This window comes from Lichenostomus cassidix, chromosome 2 (genome assembly GCF_008360975.1).
Source record: "Lichenostomus cassidix isolate B80296 chromosome 2, HeHo_3.0, whole genome shotgun sequence".
Classification (NCBI taxonomy): Eukaryota; Metazoa; Chordata; class Aves; order Passeriformes; family Meliphagidae; genus Lichenostomus; species Lichenostomus cassidix.
The window spans coordinates 6,323,907-6,347,138 of NC_139482.1; the positions used below are offsets into that span (position 1 = coordinate 6,323,907).

General features: G+C 42.7%; 2 protein-coding genes across 5 annotated transcripts in view; one reads left to right on the forward strand and one right to left on the reverse strand.

Annotated features, from left to right (window-relative positions):
- LOC146440768 (uncharacterized) overlaps positions 1–8,349 on the forward strand; it is a 37,959-nt gene extending 29,610 nt beyond the window's left edge. For both annotated transcript variants that reach the window (XR_014849660.1, XM_085050249.1), the window contains one exon: positions 13–8,349. Coding sequence is in view for 1 of the 2 variants with exons in the window: in XM_085050249.1 (XP_084906375.1) it covers positions 13–19 (7 nt within the window). In the remaining variant the exon portion in view is untranslated. The remainder of the gene's footprint in view (positions 1–12) is intronic.
- Positions 8,350–8,440: 91 nt separating this feature from the next.
- Positions 8,441–22,458, reverse strand: XRCC2 (X-ray repair cross complementing 2). Of its 3 annotated transcripts, none has more exons than XM_085050247.1 (3): positions 22,367–22,458; positions 17,860–17,941; positions 8,441–12,296 (listed from the first exon to the last, which is right to left on the reverse strand). In XM_085050247.1, exons 1-3 carry the CDS (start codon positions 22,403–22,405, stop codon positions 11,581–11,583), a joined length of 837 nt encoding a protein of 278 aa, XP_084906373.1. In that variant the 5' UTR covers positions 22,406–22,458; the 3' UTR covers positions 8,441–11,580. The 3 variants fall into 3 exon arrangements, with proteins under 3 accessions (XP_084906373.1, XP_084906374.1, XP_084906372.1); XM_085050248.1 differs by lacking the exon at positions 22,367–22,458 and adding an exon at positions 20,199–21,843; XM_085050246.1 differs by lacking the exon at positions 22,367–22,458 and adding an exon at positions 19,991–20,149.
- Between the last annotated feature and the right edge of the window lie 774 nt (positions 22,459–23,232).

Here is a 23,232-nt window from a genome sequence, read left to right on the forward strand (position 1 = left end):
CTGTCTTTTTAGGCTGTGAGGGGGAAAACCACTGAGTCACCTACATCATCGCTTGCCCAGACAGAGCCTCCTTTGAAAATCCTCTTGCCTGCTGTCTGTTTTGAAGCCCAAAAGCTGAGTACTGAAGAGGCACTCCAGGGACTGTTTATACAGTTTACCCAATAATTAGTTCTTAGAGACATTAATTCATGGATAGACACTTCCTCTGAGAAATTATTCCACAGCTGAAATTCCTCCTACAGCTGGACGAGGCAGGCAGAGCACGTGGAGCTGGAGATTTAGCAGTCCATCAGCCAGAGCTGGGGAGGAGCAGTGCTGAGGGATCTGCTGCTGACACTGTCCTCTTGCTCCAACTCCCAGACCAGACCACGTGTGAACTCTCTCGCCTGAGCCTGAGTTCAAGCAGGGTTCAAGTGGGGCCAGAGGGGCCAAGGAGGCTAGAAGGAGCTGCCACCTTTGCTGGTGCTGCTAACCAGGCCTCCCACACAGCCCTGCTGGGGCTGACTGAGAGATGCCATCACTGATAGGCCTCTGCTGCTTAACACAACAACCTGTTTGTCCAGAAGGACAGAAAGGATCTCCCTCGGCTCAGTGGGAAAGTGTCCCAGACTGTTCCGGAACAAAGAGCCTCCACTCACGGCCCCAGGACATGGACCAGAGGTGGCAGTGGGGCTGTGGGTGAAATGCAGCTCTGCTGCTTGGCCACATCACATCCAGCCTGGCATGGAGGACAACATTCCTCCCCTGCACCACGGTGTATGGGATACAGGGTAGATGGTGAGTCAATAGCTCTTCATCACGGGTAGAAAATTCAGGTGTTTATTGGGTGGGGGTAGTCACAAGAAAATGGGTATCTCAGGAAAATCAACCTCATCTCACTGCTCCTCCTGAAGCAAAGGTAAGGCCACATCCACACAAATCCTACAGGGAAGTGGGACCTACTGTATGAGAAAAGCATGAGCGAGCGTTTGCTGACTAACCCCTAGCTAAAGGAAACAAATTGATTTATTATATGAGCATGACAAATTGAGGCACCAGTCTTGCAGGTTGGGCTGTGTGAGCAGCTCCCCTTGTCCACGTGGCTCTGATACAGCTCAGTGAGGCTGAGAACTAGGAGTTGTAGTTGCCAAACCGGGAATATTGCTGGCTCGATCGCAAAAGGTTGGAAAGTTTGTGGTTATACTTCTCTGACGCGCCTGAGATTTGGGTGGGAGCCATGGGAGCTACAGCTCCTCTGCTGAGGCACAAGGACAGGCAGCTGCTTTGTCAGCCTTCCCCAGTGTGTGTGCTGCTAAGAAAGCACAGCTTTTTCTGTTTTTAAATGAAAACAAATTGCTTTTAGGACCTTGGATCTGAAGAGGGGAGTGTCATCATGTGTCCAACACAAACAAAAAACCGAACTGAGCCAAGACCAGCCCAGTGCTTGTCTCCCATTCTCTGGCTGTAAACACAAGAGACTCCTCTTGGCTTGTGTGAGAGTGGGAGGGAATGCAATCACCAAGCAAAAAATGTTGTTTCTACTTGATAGTTTAATGTCATGTCAGGAGTTGTGCTTTTCTACTGAGCATTACTTCTCTACTCCATGGAGTCTTTGACTGGCCTGTCTTTGTAGTAGAGGAAAATAAAGTGAGATAGGAAAAAATGCAGCTAACTTTTTTCTGGAACACAGATTATTACACTTTGTTGGATTTTTTTCCTGCGTGGAACATATATACCGAAAATACCAATTTGGTCCTAAGCCGTCAACACAATGATTGATGTGTTTGATTGGAAAGAGCTCCAAGTCACTGGGGCATGGAGAGTACAGGGGGGTGGGGACAGAAGATGTTTACATTGTGGATTTTGATCCAGAACAAGGTGGCAGTGAGTGCCAGTCATCACAGGCTGGGAACACAACACTCCCCTGTGTGCAGTGAGCCTCTGGATACCACTAGAGGCCTCGGAATCGCTTGAGACAACAGCCACTGTCAGCACAGCCCCACGTCCTTCTCCAGCCACCACATGCTCTGCCTGTGCAAGTGCTTCCCTAGCCACCACAGTAATTTTTTCATGCCCCACGGTCTGAGTAATCTGGGAAAGAAGTAGGAAAAAGGAAGAGAGCCATATATAATGATTGCAGAGTTAATGGTGGATTTCGAGTTTCTAGGTGGAGGAATAATGGATTAGTGTTGGAAGTCTGGTTCAGTTATGTATGTTCTGGCAGACACAGCTGGAGGAAACCTTGGGGTGTAGATGAAAAGTCCATTTTCACTTTGTAAAGATGTATGCACACCCTTAACTTTAAAGGTATAAATTTTCCCGTTGACTTCCCTGGAACTATTCATGCATTAAACATATGCATGAGCCTTTCTAGAAATAGAGAATATAAATGAGGCCACCAAAATAGTTAACCAGAAATACTTTCTGTACAATGGAATAGAAAAATTTACAAGAGGTGTGCACATAGGAGCTCCTAGGAACAGATAAATGCAGACCACACTGTTAAAGGACAGGGCATTGTTGCTTGTGTATGAGAGGGTGTTTCCAGCTACCTATAGAGCAGACTGGAGTGCAGTTTGCATTCGTTACGTTAATTAAGCAATTTACTGGAATTTAGCATGTGGCAGATTGGCAGGAGGCAAGTTTAACTTGGGTTGTGTGGCTGAGATCCTTTCATTGCGTTGACAACCTCGAGTCCTGCCAACAGAGAAGCACACTCAGTGCATTTCTGCTGGTGGCTTCTGTGCAAAGTCCAACTTAAACAATTCCATTGGGGCCTGACAAAGGGAATGGATAAAAATGAACAGGATCTACATTACTTAAGCAGTCTGTTGTGGGCAAGATATCCCAAGTCTGTTCACAAGTAATGAATTTTCATTCAAGGAGTAGCTTCCCTGGGCTAGCAAGAATTCTGTTAGTTATTAGTCTCTAATTATTTTTTTAATATTCACATGGGAAAGTTTTGTATTCTTATTTTCTGCAGCTGTTCCTTCACATTGTTTTTCTTGATAGGTTTATTGTCTAGGTTATGCTGTAGTCATTACCATTTAAATCTATAGGTTGTTCTGGAGTTACCATGGCCTGTTTGGGAATGTCAGCTACCCAAACTTCCAGCAAATAAGCTATATTGAGATTTGAACTGGTGGTTGGAGAACAACATGAACCCAGCCTACAGCACTATCAAAACCACCTAGAGGCCAAAGACCACTTGTCTGGCAAACCTGCCCTATACTTAAGCCTTTTAGACCCGTATTTGTTAAACCACCTTAAAAATCAGACCTTTAAGCTTTGCTGTTTCATGGCAGAAGCCTGGGCAAGTCGCTTCCTCAGCCATGTTCTATGTTTCTTTTGATGAATTAAAAATGAGTACTTGAACAAGACCATCAACTAAAAGTCTACAAAAGAAGCAATTCCTTATTCAGGAGTACTTAAAGCTTTTATACAGTTTCAGAGGATTGGGGGGGTTTGGGTCTTTGTATCAAGACTATACTCTGACCTCTCTTCTCTTCTATATTCAAAACCTAATGTCACTCTGCCCAGGATTATCCATATCTGCTTTTGAGTATCAAGACCAATGAACTGGTGAGAAGGAAAGCTGTGGGGGAACAAGGCAAATCCAAAATGAGATCAGGCTCCAGTCTCTACTCCAGTCTCCACTTGTATTTATTCTGGTTTCCAGCAGGCTTCTTTTGGCAAGGACAGATTTACTGCTTGAGCTTTGGCACAGTGTTTCAGACAGGGAGGAGATCTGGGACAGGAGACTACAGTGTAAGAAAAAGTACCTTGCTTTCAGTTTTCATTAAACAAAAGGATTTCTCTGTTGCCTTTGAATGTCCTCTTTAGTATCATGATGGCTTTGCAAGATGAAATGTCTTCTGTCCTATCTTGTGTGTTGCTGTTGTTCACAAGAATCCTGGAGGCAGCTAAATATATGTTTTAGTCTGTGTATGAATTAACATTTTAGTTTTAGTACATCCTACCCCATAATTATCCTGAATTGGTTTTGGAGAGTCGGAAAGCCTACCTGCTTCCCAAATATAATGGTTTTGGCTTCAGATAAATGACAGGACAACAGTGACACTGAAATCATCCAAAGCAGAGAATAGCCAGGACCAATTCTACATTCTGGGAATTCAGTAGGTTTTGAACTTTTGCGCTGATATTTGATGATTTCTTATCCTAACAGAAACCACTTTTATTTGTGTCACCTTTATTTACCTCGAAGCTAAACCTTGCTCTTGGAGAAAACAAGTTGTAGGATCAAAAGATCTAGAAAACCTGCCTTGTTATTCTGTGTCTGCATTTTTATCATCTTCAGGATCTAATTCAGCAGTGCTGTACATGTAAAAGTGCAAATTCAGAAGGAATAGTTCAAAGTTTGCCTTTTGGCTTTCAGATCCTGCAGAATTTGGTTCTCTTCGTATCCAGTGAGTTCATTTAAACACCTGTCTGCAGTCCTGCCTGCTCTGTGCTCTAGCACTCCCTCCTACTTTTCCCATTGTCCATGGTACCTTTGATCAATCTATAAGTGGAACAACACTGTTGAGGGATTTGCAGCCCAAACTGGAGTATGGTTTCAGTTCAAAAAATAAACCCAAAGAATGTCCCTTTCTTGCCTTTGGGGTAGGATACCACACACACTCTATGTCTTACGAGAAAAGGAAGTATTGGGAAATTTTGTTTCCTAGAAGAGATATTAGAAGCAGCAATAAAACACAAACCAACACAAGGAAAAAGGCCTGTTTTGTAATCTGGACACTCTGTTATGCTGCTCTTTTTCATTAATATTTGGTTCATAGCCAGCAGTGCCATGAGGGTTGGGTGAATGTCACTGAGACTGCAACCTCTGCAGTCCAACCTTTGCAGGTTTGCAAAGGATGCAACCTTTGTCCTTCAATCAGAGCAGGAAAACCACTTGAGCTTCTTTACAGAACAGAAGTGACTTTGACACAAAACACAGGCACAACATCCCACCAGAGCAGAGCCATGAGCAGAGCTATGGAATTCGATCAGAATGAGAGAAAGGGGCTTCCTTTAGCAGTGTCTGTGCTCTGTGACAGCTGTTGGGAGTCACTGCCACCACATGCAAGTATTGTGCTGCTCTAGAAGGGAGCAGGGCTGGCTCTCCCCATGCCAGGAGGGATGCCAGGAGCAGTGCCCTAGGCCAGGAGCCATGCTGGACCTCCCAGCAGGTGCCTCCAGGTGAGTCTCCTTCGGGCTGTGCTGCAGTGCTCAGTCACTGGGGTGATTTACTGACATCGGTGTGAGTTCATCTGCAACCAGCAAAGACCTGAGAATGTCAGAAATACCCATTTCCACCACTGAGAAAGGTTGATCAGCTACTGTGGCGTGGTGAAAATCAGGCATATTAGGATTTCTCTTCTGAGTCCAGGGGGTTCTCTCTGACTCCTCTGCCATGGTGGGAGATGGAACCTTTCCTGAGCATTTAGCAGCCAGCAGTGGATCATGGACACTCTCTGGCAGGCATGAGGCAGCTGAGCCCTGCCTGCCTCCAGCTAGCACTGACTGCTCCTTGATTTAACCACACCTGCGGGAGCGAAGGAAAGAGCTCAGCCAGTTGTTAGGATACTTATGGAATCCCACAGGACATTTCCACAAAATTGACAACTGTGCTAGTAAGTACTTTTTTGTGTCTGCTCGAGGGACTGAAATGTCTAAGTTATTATCTGCAGCAGGGACTTCAGGCTTAATAGGCTCGGAGTTCTTGTGCAGGCCATACAATCAATGGGAAGGGGCATGTAGTGTCAGCCTGCAAGATTTGTTGGGAACAGGATTGCAGAATAATCATATTTGGAATGCCTCCATGGATTTTAAAGATGGTGAGCCCTTTCCTCTAACTGTATGGGTTATTCAAATTCCTGGCTGCACTGGCTTCTGTAACTTCATTGCCTATGCAACTGGTCTATGGCATTTGCTTAGGGGATTCATAAATTTTTTTTAAAGCATCATTTTTTTCTGATAGGTGAAAATACAAGCACCTGTGTAATTTCACAAAATGTGATTTTATTGTCAGAAAAGTGCCACTGATGCATATGGTAATTGAAATGCAAGCAGTGACAGCAGTATCACTGCAGAGCCACTAAGTTAAGGCATTAAAATAAAGGATGAGGGAAAATTCAGCCATGACCTTGGTAAGTGAATGCTTCTCATCACGGGCAAGACTGCTCAACAGAGTGGGGATAGGGTGGCCTCCCACCATGTTCCTGCTTCCCAGAAGGGGCTGAATGGTGTCCCATCTCCAGCTGGAAGGAGCTATGACAGGAGCTTCCAGTGGCAGTATGTGCTGTTCCACCACGACATGCTCATAGGACCTAGGAGGAGCAGAACAGCAGCTCTGGGGGTGTCTCCTCTCCAGCCAGGTTTTCCTCTTCATGGTGGCCACAACCTGCTCCTGCAACCTCTAGACCTTTTCAGAGTGTGCTGTTTTCAGCTATGCCATCTTTTTGCTACTATGGGCATTTTTTTACAGGCTCTGCAGAGAAATGGAGACCTTTTCCGGCCAACTTTTGATGACCAAATGGCTCTCCTGTTTTCCATGCTCTAGCAAAGCCTTCAGGAGTTTCCCAAACAGCCTCCCCTCTTCTCAACCCCTTCCCCTCTCACCTCCCTCCTCACAGAGATACTGGGATGGTGACAGAACTGTCAGTGATGGAGTCTGAGATGTGCCTCAGAGATAGTACTGCTCACCACAGCACGGTTTTCTCTATCAGCAGCGTGAGAGTGTGCAGATACTCCAAGTCAAAATTCCTATTCATCCCTTCACAGGAGATGTAGAGTCTGCTCCTTGACCTTTGCCAAGCCACCTTTGAAGCCCTGACTTCTGTCTGCCACTGCAGGAACCTCACAGCCTTGCTTGGCCTCTTTTTGGAACAATGGCCTAAAATCTTGTCCTTCTTATGCTCAAACCCCAAGATTTCTTCTCTTTCCAATCTCCCCCACGGCTAGGAGATCTTTAGCACAGGCCCAGCGAGTTGTATGAGAAAGAAGCCTGGCAAAAGGTTTAAATTAACTCTAGTGGTTGTGCCAACTCCTGCAGAACGAGAGTGCCAAGATCCAAACATGGCTGTTCACCAGCATTTGGCAAGGCGGTGACATCTTGTCACCGCTATCCTGGAGCACTGAGGCCCACACAGGTACAACGACCAGCTGGCTGGGGCAGCGTGCAAAGCAGGGTGGGAAAGCAGAGGGAAGAGTGCCAGACTTTTCCCAAAGGAAGTCACAGCCCTGTTTCTTCAAAATCATCTACTCAAATGTGACATTACTCCTGACTGCCAACAGAATCAAGCCTCCACAGCTATTACCAGTTACACTGACGTGTCACGTCAAGCTTCCCTATCTGGGTAGTCCAGTCTGTGCTGGTAATAAAGAGTGTACATAAACTCTCAGCAAAGAGAAAACTACTCACTTTCAGTGGTGCTTGGTCCTGCCACAGAAAGCTGCAAGAGTGCTTTGGAGCTAAGTGCTGACTGTTGGGAAGGTGCCTAGAGCTGGAGGGAAAAAAACCCCCAATATAAAGTAGGAAGTCTGTTTTTACATTTAATTCCTCCTGGGTCCAGAGCAGCAAGGTTTTATATTTTCATTATAAATAAGCTATAAAGCATCTACATAGTGTAATCCATATTCCCAGGTGGGAACAAGCTGCAGGTTAACTCTAGTCAACTCTTTCTCTTCGAAAGCATTACCATGATAGACATGTCAGTGAACAGTTCACGGGTCCTTTTGTCACACTGCACAATATTCATAGCCCAGTGCCACTCTGCTGTCTTCTCTCACACACAGGGATGGCCAGACCTTTGATTTCAGAGACTGCTGCAGGGCATCAGATCTCCATCCAGATCATGCCCATGCCTTGCACTGATGCCTCTTTCCCAGTCTGAATTTTTTTTCCATTGTCAAAGTCTTCCAAGCCCTTCCAGTGTTACCCCTTCTTTACAAAATGCAGGGGTCCTGTGCTACTCTGTAGTTCCTGAACACATTGCAACTGTCTGCAGCTTTTACACAGGTGAGAATTCACTGCAGCTTCCTACAGTGGAGTTTGGTGCTGTGGCACACATTTCTGCTGAGGTGGGTGTTCAGTTTGGCATCAGGCTTGGCAATGGCAAAATGATGTTGTCCATTGCCCCAGTACGGTATCTGTGTATTGAAAGTATATTTGAATAAAGAGGTTCAAGAGACATTTTATTAGAACAGCCACAGAAAATACAAAGTCATGTTCCTCTTCAGACACAGTCCAAAGCTTCTATACAGCTGCCATCAAAGTGGTATTTCTTCTTCCTTTGTCCATTACTCCCCAGCAAATATACAACGGTAGATGTATTTCCACCAGAGAGTATTTATCTTCTGCCATGTCCAAACTCCAGGGAAAATCAAGTTTCTGAGATTAGTTATGTAAGAAGCAGAAACTTGGATTTTATATGCAAGTACAAACTTAAACCAAGCAAACTCTTATTTGTATTTTATTTGCTCTATAAAAAGTCGAGGAATACAAAGACCTTTTAACTGAATATAAAACTCAACATTTTCTTTCCAGGTGTCCATAGAAATACTAGTTTAGTTGAAAATAAATATAAAACCTGCAAAATACCTTAATTTGGTTTTGCTAAGAAGCTCTCTCATTATGAAAAGGATGGGGGAAAGGGTGAACTAGTTCCTCTTTATTTCAGCCTTGCTGCTTTAATTCCATGTTGCATATGAAGTAACAAACAAAAATTCTAAGGAATGTAAGAAGTTCCTGTGCCTACAAAAGCCTTCATAATACCACCCTGAGCTGAAGAACAATGGCACTGACATGAAAGGATTTTCATTTCTAAGAAATACCTGGCTAAATCAGAGTTCAGGAATATATGCATTCCATGCTCTTCTGCAGGGCTGATTTAGCACAGACCTACTAACCTACCATGTGCTTCCTCCCTGGGAGACTGAGCTGCAGCAGCTCAGGGCACCCCAGGTGAGACAGTGGGTGGTACCTCCAGTCTAGGTGAAAGGAGGAGAATCTTCATTAAACAGGATATTCCAGGGATAATGCTACATTTCATACACTGTTCCTGGCTCACAAGGATCAACTGCAGTCTCCACTAACTACAACTGGTACAAGATATCGAGAAAATTCTCCACTTAAAATATGGCAAACCCCATTTTTCATACCCATAGAGCTTTAAGGTACAAACTAGATTGCTGCTTCCCAGGTTCTCTATCAATGCATCTTTCTTAGACTTGTATCCTAAAGGTCCATTTTTCCAAATGGCATAATTTTGGCAGAGGATGAGGTCAGTGCACTCCCAGATTATGTACTGCCTATCCCTCCTGCAGTATTACAGGGATATGCAGATGCTCAGCACCTCGGAAATCCAGGCTTGCTATACAGCTAAGACAAGTGTGCAGAGCATAAATATCACAATTACCAGAGAACTAAAAAAATCTGTCCGCATTCAAAGTAAAAATAAAACTGGGAAATTTCAAAATTTCCTGAGGTGCTCTTTTTGATCAACTAGAACTTTGGCTTCCTTTCAATTTAGGCATTTCTTTTACAGTACAATGCAAAATACAAACTACATTGTGAATAATATGAAAGCTTTTTTCCAGACGGGAATGCCAGAACATATCCATTGTTTTTTTTCTCAACCATATTCTTTAGCAAGTACAATTCTGTGAAGAAGTTAATCATCAGTGGAGCTGTATTCTCCAATGGAAAGGGGGCTGTTTGGTTTTTTTTTTCCTAGTAGAAATTACATAGTCCTAGAATTTTCATATTATAAGGTTTTCTAGTTCTACTTGAACTTTCCCTTTTTTTTTTACAAAAAAATCAAGAATACCTTTTATCATAATTCATGGTGGGAGTGTCTACTGATGGCAAACCATTTAACTTGGGTCCACTCTAGGCTGAATGGTTGTTACATATTTTTTCATGGATTTGTGTACTTCTGCAAGTTTTGAAATAAAATACATGTTGGTGCTGATGGATGAAAAAGCACAAATGAAATGACATTCTCTAAGATCATCAGCTCTGGGGAGATATTGAAAAGGCAAAGTTTGCTGATGTGCCACAGTAAAAGAACTCACTGGCATGAAGAAGTGATCAGATGGAAGGTTTAAAATGAGAAGAAAAAAAAGGAAGCTTTCCCATGTTAAGAATAATTAGACTGAACTCATTGTGAACAGACACGTTGGAACCCAAGACTGTGTAACTGAACTATACACAGCTGAGATTCCAGACATACATTCAGCTCAAAAAAGCTGCTTCAGAAGTCAGGAAATTCAAAGGTAAGTGTCTCACAACAGAGTTTTTTAGGCATCTTCCTCAAAAAGATACTGAGCTAGATACTTCTTCTTAATATGCATTTTTGTTAATAATCTCTTCAATCTAAACTATAAAACGTGCTGTGCAACATGACTGAACAAACATCGCTGTGAGAAATATTTCCCCCTTGTTTGAGTAATTTGAATTTGTAAGCTAATGTAAGTTTTTGTATTAAATAATGTACTGTGTGCAATTTTCTTTCTTGTAAAGCACTTTGAAGCTTTCAAAGGGCACTCTAGGTTCATAAATAATATGGTGTTCTTTGCCAGAACTGTAGGGCATTTCTCATAAGTTCAGAATCTTCTTTGCCAGAATTGCAACATGTTGCATGCCAAATCCTGCACACAAATGTTCTACATGTGGCAAATACATATTGGTAAAGACCAGAGGCATGGCATTCCTGGATTTCTTAGAGAGAGTGGGGAACAGAAAGAAGTGGGAAGGAACAATGAGGGAGGGCAGAGAAAAAAAGTCTGTGCATCATTTAAAAAAATCCCAAACAACCAAAAAACAACTCGCCACTCTCAAAACAACCCATAACTTGCACTTATTTATTTTCAAAATCTAAACTGTTTGCTGTATGCAGCACAAACTTACAGGTAACTTCTTCAATTATGGAAATCAGGCCCCTATTTCTTTAATAACTGAAGATTCTCCAAAGCCAGATGTTTGTAAGGGACAGAACATCTGCAATCCCTGCTCCTCTGAGCATTTGCAAACATAAATGGAGAGGCTGACAGCTTGGAGAAGCACAGGACTGGAGAAGTCAAGATTGCCACTATTTAATAGGCTGTGAAAATGAATCCTCTTCTTCGGGCAAAATCATGAATGCATTTCTTATGCCCAAGGCTACAGGGAATAAACCAAGACCAGTGTTTATAAAGAGTGAACTTTGGCCTCTTTGCAACCTCTGCCAGAGACAACCAGGCTCCTACTTCTGGAGCTTGGAAGAGAAGGAGTGTAAAGCAGCAAGAAATTCCAACAGTCATTTGGCCACAGAGGTTAGATTGCTGAAGGATACCAAGAGTTTAATGTGTCTTTGGTTACCATTTTCTTGATGAAGCATAAACACATAGTGTTAACATTCCTCTGTAGTTTGGACTGAACTTCTGAATTAAAAAATTTTACAATTCCCTGCCGTTCACTAAATTTTAAGAAAATGGTGACAAAAATTCTTCATCACCCAGCAAAAACCAGCTAGTTGAAAAGTTACTAAAAGCTACTTAGACCTAATCAGGCCTCAAGAACCAGGATTTGATAAACATTTACAAAATAAACTGATGTTAAAACTGAACTCCACATTCTGCAACACTAAATGAACGTTTCACTATCTGATTTCTTTTGAGGTGGCAAGAAACTACTGTAAAACCTTTGCTGTTGCCAGAATTACACTGCTTAGAGAAAAATATCCTGTGAGTTACCATTTGCTGCCATGATTTACAGAGATACGGTTTGTAGTCTGCATCAGCTTCATGTGGAAGTTTTAAAGGGAAAAAGCTTTCTGCAGAGTTTGCAGATTTCTGCATTAGTGTCTGTGTTGTTGCAAAGAGGACCAAGTGGCGCTGTGTCACAAGCTTTTCAAGGAAGTTAGCACATTTCTTCAGGTTCATCTCCTGCAAGGTAAGACTCCCCCCTCCATTGCTTCTGTCTATCCAATAAAAAGCTGATAAACTGTCTAAAAGCAAAACACAGAGCAAAGGGTGAGTGCAGAGTAGGTATTCTAGTAAGTAGAGAGCGAGGAGTAACTTAGTACTACTTTTGCAGCTCACAAGGAAAAGCCTTCTCAGACATTGTTTTATCACTTCTTCTGTCCCTTGTGCCAGTCTGTTCTCAAGAATGGTGACCAGACGGAGCATATCAAAATGGTAATCTGTGTCAACAAACATGACTTCTACTTCCAGTCCTCCTTCTGCTTTGGGAATGATGCAGCGAGCTATTAGGTGATAAAGCATTTCTGTTTTTCCTGTCCCTTCTGGGCCATGGAATTCAATCACATCTCCTGTTCAAAAACAAAGCAGCACATTGTCAGGTAAGAGCATTTACAGCCCAGAATTGGTTTTCAGTGTTTTCTGAACCAACACTCACTATTCCACAAATTGGAAAATGCATTTTAGAAAATTCGACATTCATAAAACTGTTTAAATCCAGGTTAGCATCTACCAAAAGGCATTTCAGTTTTCAAGAAAGGCCTCTGAAGTGAAGTAAATTAACTGGGAACAAAGGTTGAAAACCTCTGCCAGCAGTATCTAGGAGACTTCTGTCAGTAAAAGGTTGGCAACTGGATTTCATCTGTATCATTACAGGCAGATGAAGGCAGAAGAGGAAGCTGCTCCACACAAGTGGCAAAGAAACCATCTACACTGTGCACACACAATTAAGAAATAACAAAGCAGAGGAAAAACAAAAAAAAAATTGACATATTAGAAGTTATATCACATAGATGTGACATGATGCATGTCACAAGATTCCCACAGGAACCTGTGACTGGTGAAGACAACACCAGTAAGTTTATTTAGCACTTATATTCTACTGTGGTGGTAATAATGTGAAACCTTTCGACAAGGGAGACTCAGGGATTCCTTCAACTCCAGGCAACAGCTCTGTCTGAAGCAAAGGCTCTCTGTTCATAAAAGGATTCCACCTAATTACCTCATCCATGTGGGTCATAAAATACATATCATAAAAATTTAAAATGTTAATTAAAAACAGCATTATGCTTCATTAGGAAACCAGTTCTTTTGTTGGATGTGAAGGCAAGATATTCTAAAGCCTTATTCAAAGTCTTCTGATGTCTTCTATCAGAGCAAGACTCTAAAAAAAGTTAATTTATTGGCTGCTCTTTATAAATTTCTAATTTTGGGAACTGGATTATTTATTTGTGACATTTTGGATTTTAGGCAGAAAGGTAAATACATGCAGTAAGGAGAACGACACAACTGTAATTGCAGGAAGGTGAGAGATTTCTATGGCCTTGGCAAGTGCAAATGGCATAACAGCTGTCCATAGGGGGATGTGAGAGTAGAGAATTAACTGCAACTTTCCTTAAACATGTTTGTGCCTGCCTGAGGTAACAGGGTTTTTCAAGTTACTGCTCAGCTTCCAGAGGATGTCCTCATTCACAAGCTCCCATAATGTCAAGATGCAGCTTGGGATGAGTAGAGGAGGGTGGGAGGGAAGAAACCAGGCTCTTCTCCTTTTGCGAGTGTTAAAAGCAATTTACACCTGATGTGACAAGTCTGTCCATTTCAGTGGCACTCAGAAATACCATTTCTATGAATTTCTGATACTTTGAAATTTATTAAAAAGCTTGATTGCCTCCCAAGCCCTTACTAAGCTGTTCTGAATGGCTCCCTCACTTCTGAGATGAAAGATGACTACACTTCCTGGGACATAAATTTTTATTTTCTCTTCCTGTCCAGAGGTCACAGTGCCCAACTCTGACACACAGCCAGTGGCTCTGCTGTCACACAGCCTGTGCCAGAGACATAACCACACCCTGGCAGTGTGAGATACCAGCTTGGAAGAACTCCTCCTAAATGTGCTGGGTAGGTCATTCCCTCATATTTTGTCTCTTGAAATATTTTAGAACAATTGCGTAAGGCAGCTCTTACTGTTAAGGAACAAAGTGTATCTTTTGCCTCTGGCTGTGGCACAAAACTTCTGCCACCCTGACTAGCATTTCTGAATCCAGACCAGTAACTGAGTGGGGCCAACAGGCAATACACACTGCTTCACCTGCCTTTACAGCAAAACATGACCTGTTTGATTCAAAAATTTTTCTGGGAAAGAAATGCTTCACTTTTTCCATTTGAAGATGTTCTAGCAGGATGTCTGCGTGCTACAGAATAACACTGGATGAGGTTTTTTATTGGCAGAATTAATAACACTTATTTAAGTAAAAATTCTAAGTTGAATGACAAAAACCATTCACAGAGGTTTTTGTGGTGGTGGTTTATAAATGTCAACAGCAAGACAGCCAAGCACCCCCAAAGTTTGTTCAATATTGCTGAAAGAGATACACAGCTGCCTTTTAGTTTGACCAAGACACTTGTGTTACTCTGAAAACAGTAACAGCTTGGACTGCAAGAAAACCTCAAGAGAGCTGGGGATTTCTGTGCCTTCCTGATTATCCAAGAGGCTGCCCACAAGAAGAACGGGTGCAAAACAGGAGCCATTTATAGCAACATCTATAAATGTAGGGTTTCATTGAATTAGCAACCAGGCTGTTACAGTAAGATAAGAGGTGAAATTCATTTCTCTGGATCAGAGAGGAGAAACCATGACACAGCAAAGGAGGAAGTGAGGCCAGCAACATTTTCAAGAAGCCTCTGACAATAGGTCACAGAAGAAACAGAGTGATCAGGACTAGCATCATCCATTAATGTCAAAACAACTTTGAAAGGAGGATTAGTAAAAAGATGCTGTCACAGGATGAGAACAGGATAAAAGGGAGACCAGGAACAGACACTTTAACATGGAAGAAAGTTAATGGGATTTTTTTCTATTAGAATTGGTGTTGGCAGACGTTAAACGTATCAGTAGATGAATGTTCCATTAGCTTGGCAAAACATGCAGAAGACAAACTAATTGGGTTAATAAAGACTTAAGTTTGTGAAGATTTAACAGATGGAGATGGATGAGCAGAGCAATTTCACATGAAATTCGGCACTGGTGAATTCAAGAAGTAGGTTTTAAAGACTCCCCCAACACATTGCCTGGCTCAGGGCAGTCTGAACTGGCCCACTATGGGCAGACTAAAGAGAACAATAGTGCACTGCTATGAATGGGCATGCAGGTTAAACTGAATGATGCTGTAGAAACGTAAATATTTATGTAACACTAATATATTTTCAACTGCAACACTGTGCTCAGTCCTGGTTATCAATCTGGTGTTATTTTTTGAATGAGAAAAGCCTTATTTTCTCTGTAATCAATCCACCAGCAAATGCTGGTAAAACTGTTTTCTGACACTGCAGATACAAACAGGCTGTTGGAATACAGAGCAATAGCTTCGTGTGTTTCAGTCCTAGGCTACCTTGAAGTTCCTGGGCTGGTCATTTACAATCCTGTGCAGAAGCTGTCACTAGTATTTATAACCATTTGTAAGTGAAGCAGAAAGGCCTAATACTTATTCCAAGTTAATGTTGGGTGTCATGCTATTGCTGAACATCAGAGCCTTACGTTGACACCCACACCTTCATGCCAGTGGCACAGGGGAAATATGACTGGCAATAGTGGAAGATTATTTAATGCTTGTGTCGCTTTTGCTCCATTCCAGAGGAGCTTAAATGGTATGTAATTAAAGTACTTATGTGTTCTTAAATATGCTAGTCCATCATAATTAGAGGCAGTGGTTAAAATATCACATTAATACTTATATTACCTGTCCCTATTTTACAGTACCCTGACATGCAAGTTATGAACACTTAACTAAAATGTAACCTTTGGATAGTTTATTGAAACTTCATATATTTGTTTGGTTTAAATACCATCAGAAAAAAGAATAATTTAGGTCCTTGCATTGCTTTAATCACAGCATTTTAGATGAAAAGCTGTTCAGTAGGGACTTCATGGGCAACATATTACAGAATTCCACAGTGACACACTAAAAGTCAAGTTCATGACAAATGGAGAGGTAGGCCTTCAACAGGGATTTAAGACTGAATAATGAGAACACACATCAAAATAACACATGGGCTCACATGAATGCTGTGGTATTAAAAGACAAAGCAAAAACGTAATAAAAGGTGAAGTCCATTTATATATATACACAGCTAAAGAGCTGTGCTAATATGTTAGGCAGTTTCATTAATGTCAGCCAAAAAGCATGACCAATACGGGTAATAATTGATACCATTTGTTGAAAGCAGAAGAAAAACACAAGTGCTTCAAAAGCTCAATGACTGTGTTGGCACAGAGAAACCAGTGATGAATTTGAGGTTTCCAGCCATCTTAAAACTGAGATTCTGGAACAGTCTTTGGACAGACATGAATGACCTATAAAACTTTAAGATAATTTGACATGAAATTATGCAATGCTATGAACTGCAGCAAGGGCAGTTAGTGATTCCCAAGAAGACTTCTTGAAGTCTGTTTGACCAGTACACAGGCAGTTTAATCCCAAACTTTGTTTCTTGTGGGTAAAGTTGACTAAAAAATACCAAACTTCTAGAGTAAAAGATCAGTATTTTATATTTATGGTTTGAAAAAAATACAGTAATATCTCATCTTCTAAAAAAATTAAGAATTTGAGAGCCATGAAGCATACAATTTCAGTCCTGGTCCTTAATTCTTCTTGTGAGTAACACAGCAGTTCAGAAATGAGAGTATTTAGGTATTCCTCTGTGCTCTACTTGCACTAGCTTAGCAGTATTTCTCTGTCCTTTATCTTTGTTATGTCACATTGGAAACTTTCAGGGCAGGAATCATGTACTGCTAAACCCCACAGGTGTTCTCTAGTGCTGCAAAACAATTCATGAAGAGTCTCACAGTGGCTGTGTTTGTAGACTAAGCATCATCTCTCATCCAATTATCCTGATTCTTTTTATTGCTTTTTCTGCTATTTCTTCTGAACCTTCCATATTTGTGGGAATTCAAATTGCAGACAAGGATGGTGATAACCACTGAAGACACATACTTGCCCTATGAAATCCACTCACTCACACATAAATTCCACAGTAGTAGCTCACCATATGATCCTTACAGTTTGCCACTCATATGCCTTTTTTCATATATATATTTTAGTCTTGTGTAATCAGAGTTGTCTCTTCCATTGTGAAATTAATGAAATTTTACACAATCACAGAATCAGTCTGACTTCCTGAATACTGTGTTAATTTCTGCTTAGGTTGGTAATTTCTTTCATTAAAATATCCAACCTTGATCTTAAAATTTCTTGTACTGATGTCATTGGCAGGTTGCCTGACTAGTCTGATTTTAAATTCTTGTTCATTCACTCAAGGTCTCTATAAGCCATGTTAATCGTAACATTTTGAACTCATTCAACTAATTAGTACCCATGTCCATAATGGAATTGTTTATAAAGTTCTACATATAATTAGGATTTTTCAGGCCAAGACTGAATGGCTTGATGACTTGGCTTTTTTGAAAAATACTGTGTGCTCATGCCCCTTATCCTAACTTACCCAGACCACTTGATATCAATGAACTCTGCTATTTACTGAACCTCATGTCCTTTGCAAATTTCTGCAGTTATGACTTTGTGGTGGCTGTCTGGGCCGCTGATGAAAAAAAACAAAGTGGTTTAATGACTGACTCTAGAACAAATTGCCATTAAACTACTAGACACTGACCAATATGCTTGGTATTTACTCACCTACACCTGTGTTTTGATATGCATAGAGTAGATTTTAAGGCTTTAAATGTTTGGGATGGTGACTTTGAATTATTCCATTTTATCTAGTTTGCATAAAACTACATCAACAATTAAAATTCTGATCTAGGGCAAAAGAATTTAGTTGTATGCTTATCTCTGTCAGACTGCTCTGAGAATACTTTTACATGGACATTTTTCCATAAATGGGATAAAGACACATTTTTACCATGAACAGGAGATCCTTCCTCAGCAAACAGATGAGGTTCAAGATTCTTCAGAGAACTTCTGTCCTCAAGTCGTGCAAGCAGCTTTTAAAGAAAAGACAAAGAGCCATGCTGTTAACTTAAAATAATGGACCCCAGGAAACATATTTAAAGGATTCTAAGAACTGACAGTTTTCCATGACAGTACTTTAAAAAGATCAGCCTGATTTAAAAAATGTATTATTAAATACATGTGGAAATGTATAGTCTGGACTACAGCAACAGAAAGTTCCATCCTTACAAACAATGAGCACACAGATTTAGAAGCAATGAGGACTGGAGATGTGAGGAGAAATAAAGCTGAAAAAGCAAAGGCTGCTCAGGTATATTAGTGAGAAGGATTGCCTCCAGTACACAGCAGTGCTGCCATGCCAAAGAACAAAGGGAAAGAACATAATTTGTAACAACCATCACTTCCAAAAAAAATATTGGCAGAGAGGTGAAACCTTACCCATCATCAATCCCCCGAGTCAGCCCCTCTGAGCATTTTTAAGTAGAACCATGTGCATTTCACCTGAAAAGTTACACAGGACTCCTCTGGGCTACAATCCTATTATATCATAGCTACTTGTTCAAACAGAGTATGGATTAAGAATGCTCAAAAGTAATTAGTCACCAGTGGCTCTGCAAGAACCTTTCTAAAGCAAGCTCGAATTTGTTAAGCAAGTTCTCCAAAGCCCCTTGTAAAATAAGTCCATTGTAAAACGAATTAGTTCAAAGATCATGAACAGTTTCTTAAATTGAGAGGTATTTGCATAGCAAGTAGACAGGTATTCACATAACCTGTGCTATTAGTAGTTCTGGCATACTGTACAAAGCAAGAATGAAAATTTCCCCCAGTACTTGAGCTGTTGTTCCCTACATTTTTAGCACATGTGGGAAAGGACACAATTGGGATGCTCAGTGTCAACAGGGCACATACCCTGGTGCCACATACTTCATTCTCCAAGACAGCCAGCTGTCATTTAAAGATCTGAACAAAACAAATCCTGTTCAGTTTTATCCCATCCTCAACACCAACAGAGCAGTGAGCACACACCTTTAAACTGCTGCCTTCTCCTGCTTTCCTCCTTGCCACATCCATGAGCAACGTTTGCCCTGATTTGCCTTAAAAATTCTTCAAACAGTTGTGTGTTTGCCTTTAACAGTAAAATAAAACTCCTTTAAATGGCCCTGAATTTACTTCAAGTGGTCACAATGGGAATCTAAGTGTGACATTTTCATTGACATTTTAAGAGTCCCTTCCATTAACAAAATGTCAATGTGCTTGCCTGGCCTCTTCACACGTATGCAGGAGTTTTCTGACTTGTCCACTGAAGGGCCAGAAAAACACTCCAGTTGACCTTGCTCTGGACCAGCAGATCCTCCCATTACACTTCACACATTTGTGCAGCACAGAAAGCACATGGTGAACCCTTGGGAACCAGCAGGGTTCCATGATCTGGACAAAGCAAAAATCCAGATGGACGCGTGCACACAAGAATACAGGAATCTATCTTGAGGTGCATAAACCAACAGCTCTCAACTACCAAGAGGGCCTTGGCAGACCCTGTATGTGCAGCTCTTCTGTGCAAGCAGCTGCCAAGGCCTGGCCCTAGCCCCCAGCAAGGAGAAGGACCAGGAATCTCTCACCCCCTTGTCTGGCAGTGGAAGTTGAGAGAAAGAGGAAAACCACCACAGGCTGCTGCTTTCTGATGCTCTTCACTTCTTAGCAGAGGAAGCACTGCTGCAGCACTCAGGGATAACAGGGGCTCAATGATGGGCACTGCTGGGGCCAGCAGTCACAACTATTGCTTGCTTAAACACATTCCTGCAGCTTCCTGCTCCTGAATTAATTTGTACATTAACAAACACATCCTCTGCGGTTTATTTCTTCAGCAAACAGTGAGCCCCTGTCTCCTCTTAGACCATCACCTCTTTTCAGTTTACTGAGAGAGCTTTGGAAACACACGGCAGATTGATCGCTATCGTTTAAATATGAATCTACAGTTATTTAAATGACAAGTTTATATATTAATTTTAAATAACTACAGGTGCTTTCTCTGAGCACTGCTCATGTAGGTAATTTATGGTAATTTGCTGATGATAGCGCACCTGTGTTTTTATCAAGCTTGTATTTACTTCCGAGTTTTGAAGCAGAATCTCCAAAGGCACTTGCCTCATTAGTGCCATGCTGGGAGCAACGGGGTTCCTGGCAGAAACAGCCTACAATTTTCCTTCAACTCTCACAAAGATTTGTCCACACTGCAGCAGAAGTGACGGAAGCAAAGCTGAGATGAGACACTACACAGGCATCCCTCACCTCTGCCCACATTACAGACAGGGACAACATGGGCTGTTCCAAATGGAGCAAGAGCCACCTCGGCTCTGTTCCGGGGGGGCATTTCCATTTTGCCTCCTCACATGTTCTTCTGTAAAATGAGAAGGGGAGAAATCTACAGCATGTAAAGGGAAATCTGGAGGGTACAAGTCAGGTGTCCCAAGCTTTGTCGCAGAAAATGCACAGAACACAGCAGTACGGCACCACTGGGGAGAATCTTGGGAGTCAGAAGTGCTTAGAAAAAACCCAAGTCAATTTCAAATCCCATATTAGAGACTTCAGATTCTATAATCAAACTGTACATCCTCATCTCTTCCTTCATAAGCGTCTCCATCTTCTTTTACACAGAACACCACCTTTTATCAACCTACTAGCAATATTCTCACTCTTACATGTTCTTTGAAAATGTACTTATGCCAGCAAGCAACTGCACATTTGTGCAGCTGCATGTAGAGAACAAGCTGTACAGCAAGAGTTCAGCAGCAGCTGGGTTAAATGTCATTAATGACAAAGCTGAAGGGACTCAAATATTTCAACTATGCCTTTTATAATTTATCATCCTTTTAATAAACAAATATGCATACGGACAGTCCTACTGACTAATGCATGATGTGCTTATACTCTGTTGGTTTCAACAGAGCTGTGCATAAATGGAAGCACACACGTAGGTCTTGTCAAGAATGAGAGATTACTTCATTAAAATGTTAAAGAAATTCAAATTAAATACTCCAGCTCTGTTAAAGGCTGTGAGCAAACCTACAGGCTATTTACACACACAAACCTATCTCGAGTACTAGACAAAATTTAATTCTCAACCACTATAACCGCTCTGAGTGAGCTTTTGTAAACTTTGGGCATGAAGACATATGCAAGCTATTTATCATTACTTTTATTGTGATATACCAAAGGTGTTTTGCGAGAAGTTCTAATTTGTTGTATTAATTATATTCAATAACAGAAGTACAACATTGCGGTCTCACTGTAACTCAGTAAAATCTGACTTTACACGTGAGACTATTTGAGGAAGTATTGTTTTAAATTAAGCGTTTTCTGTTTCAACCGCTTTTAAAATTTTTTTCTGCACACTGTATCCATACATTGACCTTTCTTAACCCACTGGTTGTCAATTCCTCCCTTGTTCCAGGCTGGATATCCATCCATTGCAGGCAGTCGATGCCATGTGCATTCCCTGTTGGCACCACTCATGTGAACAAATAAATGCATTTACCTCTTGGACACAGAGCACAGCTCATGTCCTTAATTCCTGTCTATTTTCTGACAGTGGACATCTGGTACTAATTTTTTTTTTTTTAAGTGTCAAAAGGGCTTAAAAGCTCAAGTCCCACTAAAAACACACAGTGCTTTAACAATACATAAATAAATACAAATATTATCTCAGTTTTCTGTTTTATATGAACTATTCAGTATGTCCTGGCACAGTTACACACAAACTTCCAACCAATTAAGTTGCTGATTGCGAGTGGAAGTTTCTAACAAATAAACCAGGCAGAACACAAAAAAAACCCCCCAACAAACCCTAATAAAACAACACAACAAAAACCCGAAACTCCAACCCCTTTTCTCCTGAGGAAAGCAATTCCACCTTGAGTATTATTTATTTATAAAGAATAAAGCAGGAAGTGACCTTTAAGATCATCAAGTCCGAACCTTTAAATCAAACCTTCCTCACACATCCTCCTCCTCAGGCATTCCCTCCAGTGCTCGGGAGGGGAGCGCGAAGGGAACATTGCAAAAGGAATTACCGAGCCACCTGAACCAACCTCCCCCGGGACTGCAAGCAGCGCCCATGGCAGGAGCCCACCCGCCCCGACACAAAGGCAGCACAGAGACCCACGGGGCCCCTGATCCCTGCTGGATCCACGGGAAATCCACCGGGAAAGCCCGGCGGCGTTTCGGGGGGCGGAACTCCCTCCCTCCCTCCCACGCCACCCCCTCAGGAGGCCCCGCGGGGCTCCCCGCGCCAGCCTCGTGGCCGTGAGGGGGGAGGCTCGGCGCTCCTCCTCCCCCCGCTGCGGCCTCGCCCGGCGCTCCCCGCCCGTGTGGCCGTGCCGGGACCGAGGGGAGCGGGGCCGAGGGGAGCGGGCTGAGGGGAGCGGGCTGAGGGGAGCGGGGCGGGGGCCGCGCCTCACCTGCGTGCCCAACTCCGCCCCGCCGAACGCGTCAGCCATGGCGGCTCGCGACCGCACCGCCGCCGCCCCGCAGCGCCCCCGCTCGGCCGCGCCCGCTGCGCCTGCGCGGCTCGGCCCCCGGCAGCGCGGGGTGGAGCCCCCGGGCTGCGGTGTCACGGGTTCGAGTCCCGCCTCGGGCTCAATTCGCCGCCAGCCATCTGCCCGCCCGTCTTCCGCGGTTTGGCATCCCTTGGACACCGCAGGGAGAAGCACCGAGTCAACTAGTTCGGGAAAGACCTCTGAGCTCATCGAGTACGACTTCCAACCGAGCACCACCATATCAACCAGACCATGGCACGGAGTGCCATGTCCAGTGTTTCCTTAAACCCCTCCAGGGACAGTGACTTCACCACCTCCCTGGGCTGCCCATGTCAATGTTTAATCACTCTTCCTGAAAAGAAATTCTTCCTAGTGTCCAACCTAAATCTCCCCTGGCACAGCTTACAGTCAGGTACTCTCATCCTGTCCCGAGTTATCTGAGATAAGAGGCTGACCCCCAACCGAAGGCAGCTGTTCGTCTATTTATTTTTAAGGACCTGTCTTTCTGCAGGTGTGTGAGCTTTTTTTCTGCTGCTGCTGGAAAGGGGCAGGTGGCTGGGCTGGTGTGACTCAGGGAATGCTCCACTGTGACACCGGGGCAGCCGTGACTCAAGGGAAGCTCGTTCGCGTGGCCGCAGTTAAACTCTTGACGCCTGCGAAACTGCTCTTCGCCTAAGCCAGCTATCAATTACAGCTTAAATTAAAAGGGGTCTAAAGTAATTTTAGTAAGTCTCTGGAATGAACTGGGCTTGTGTGGTGTGATGCTCCGGGGCAGGATGATGGTCAGT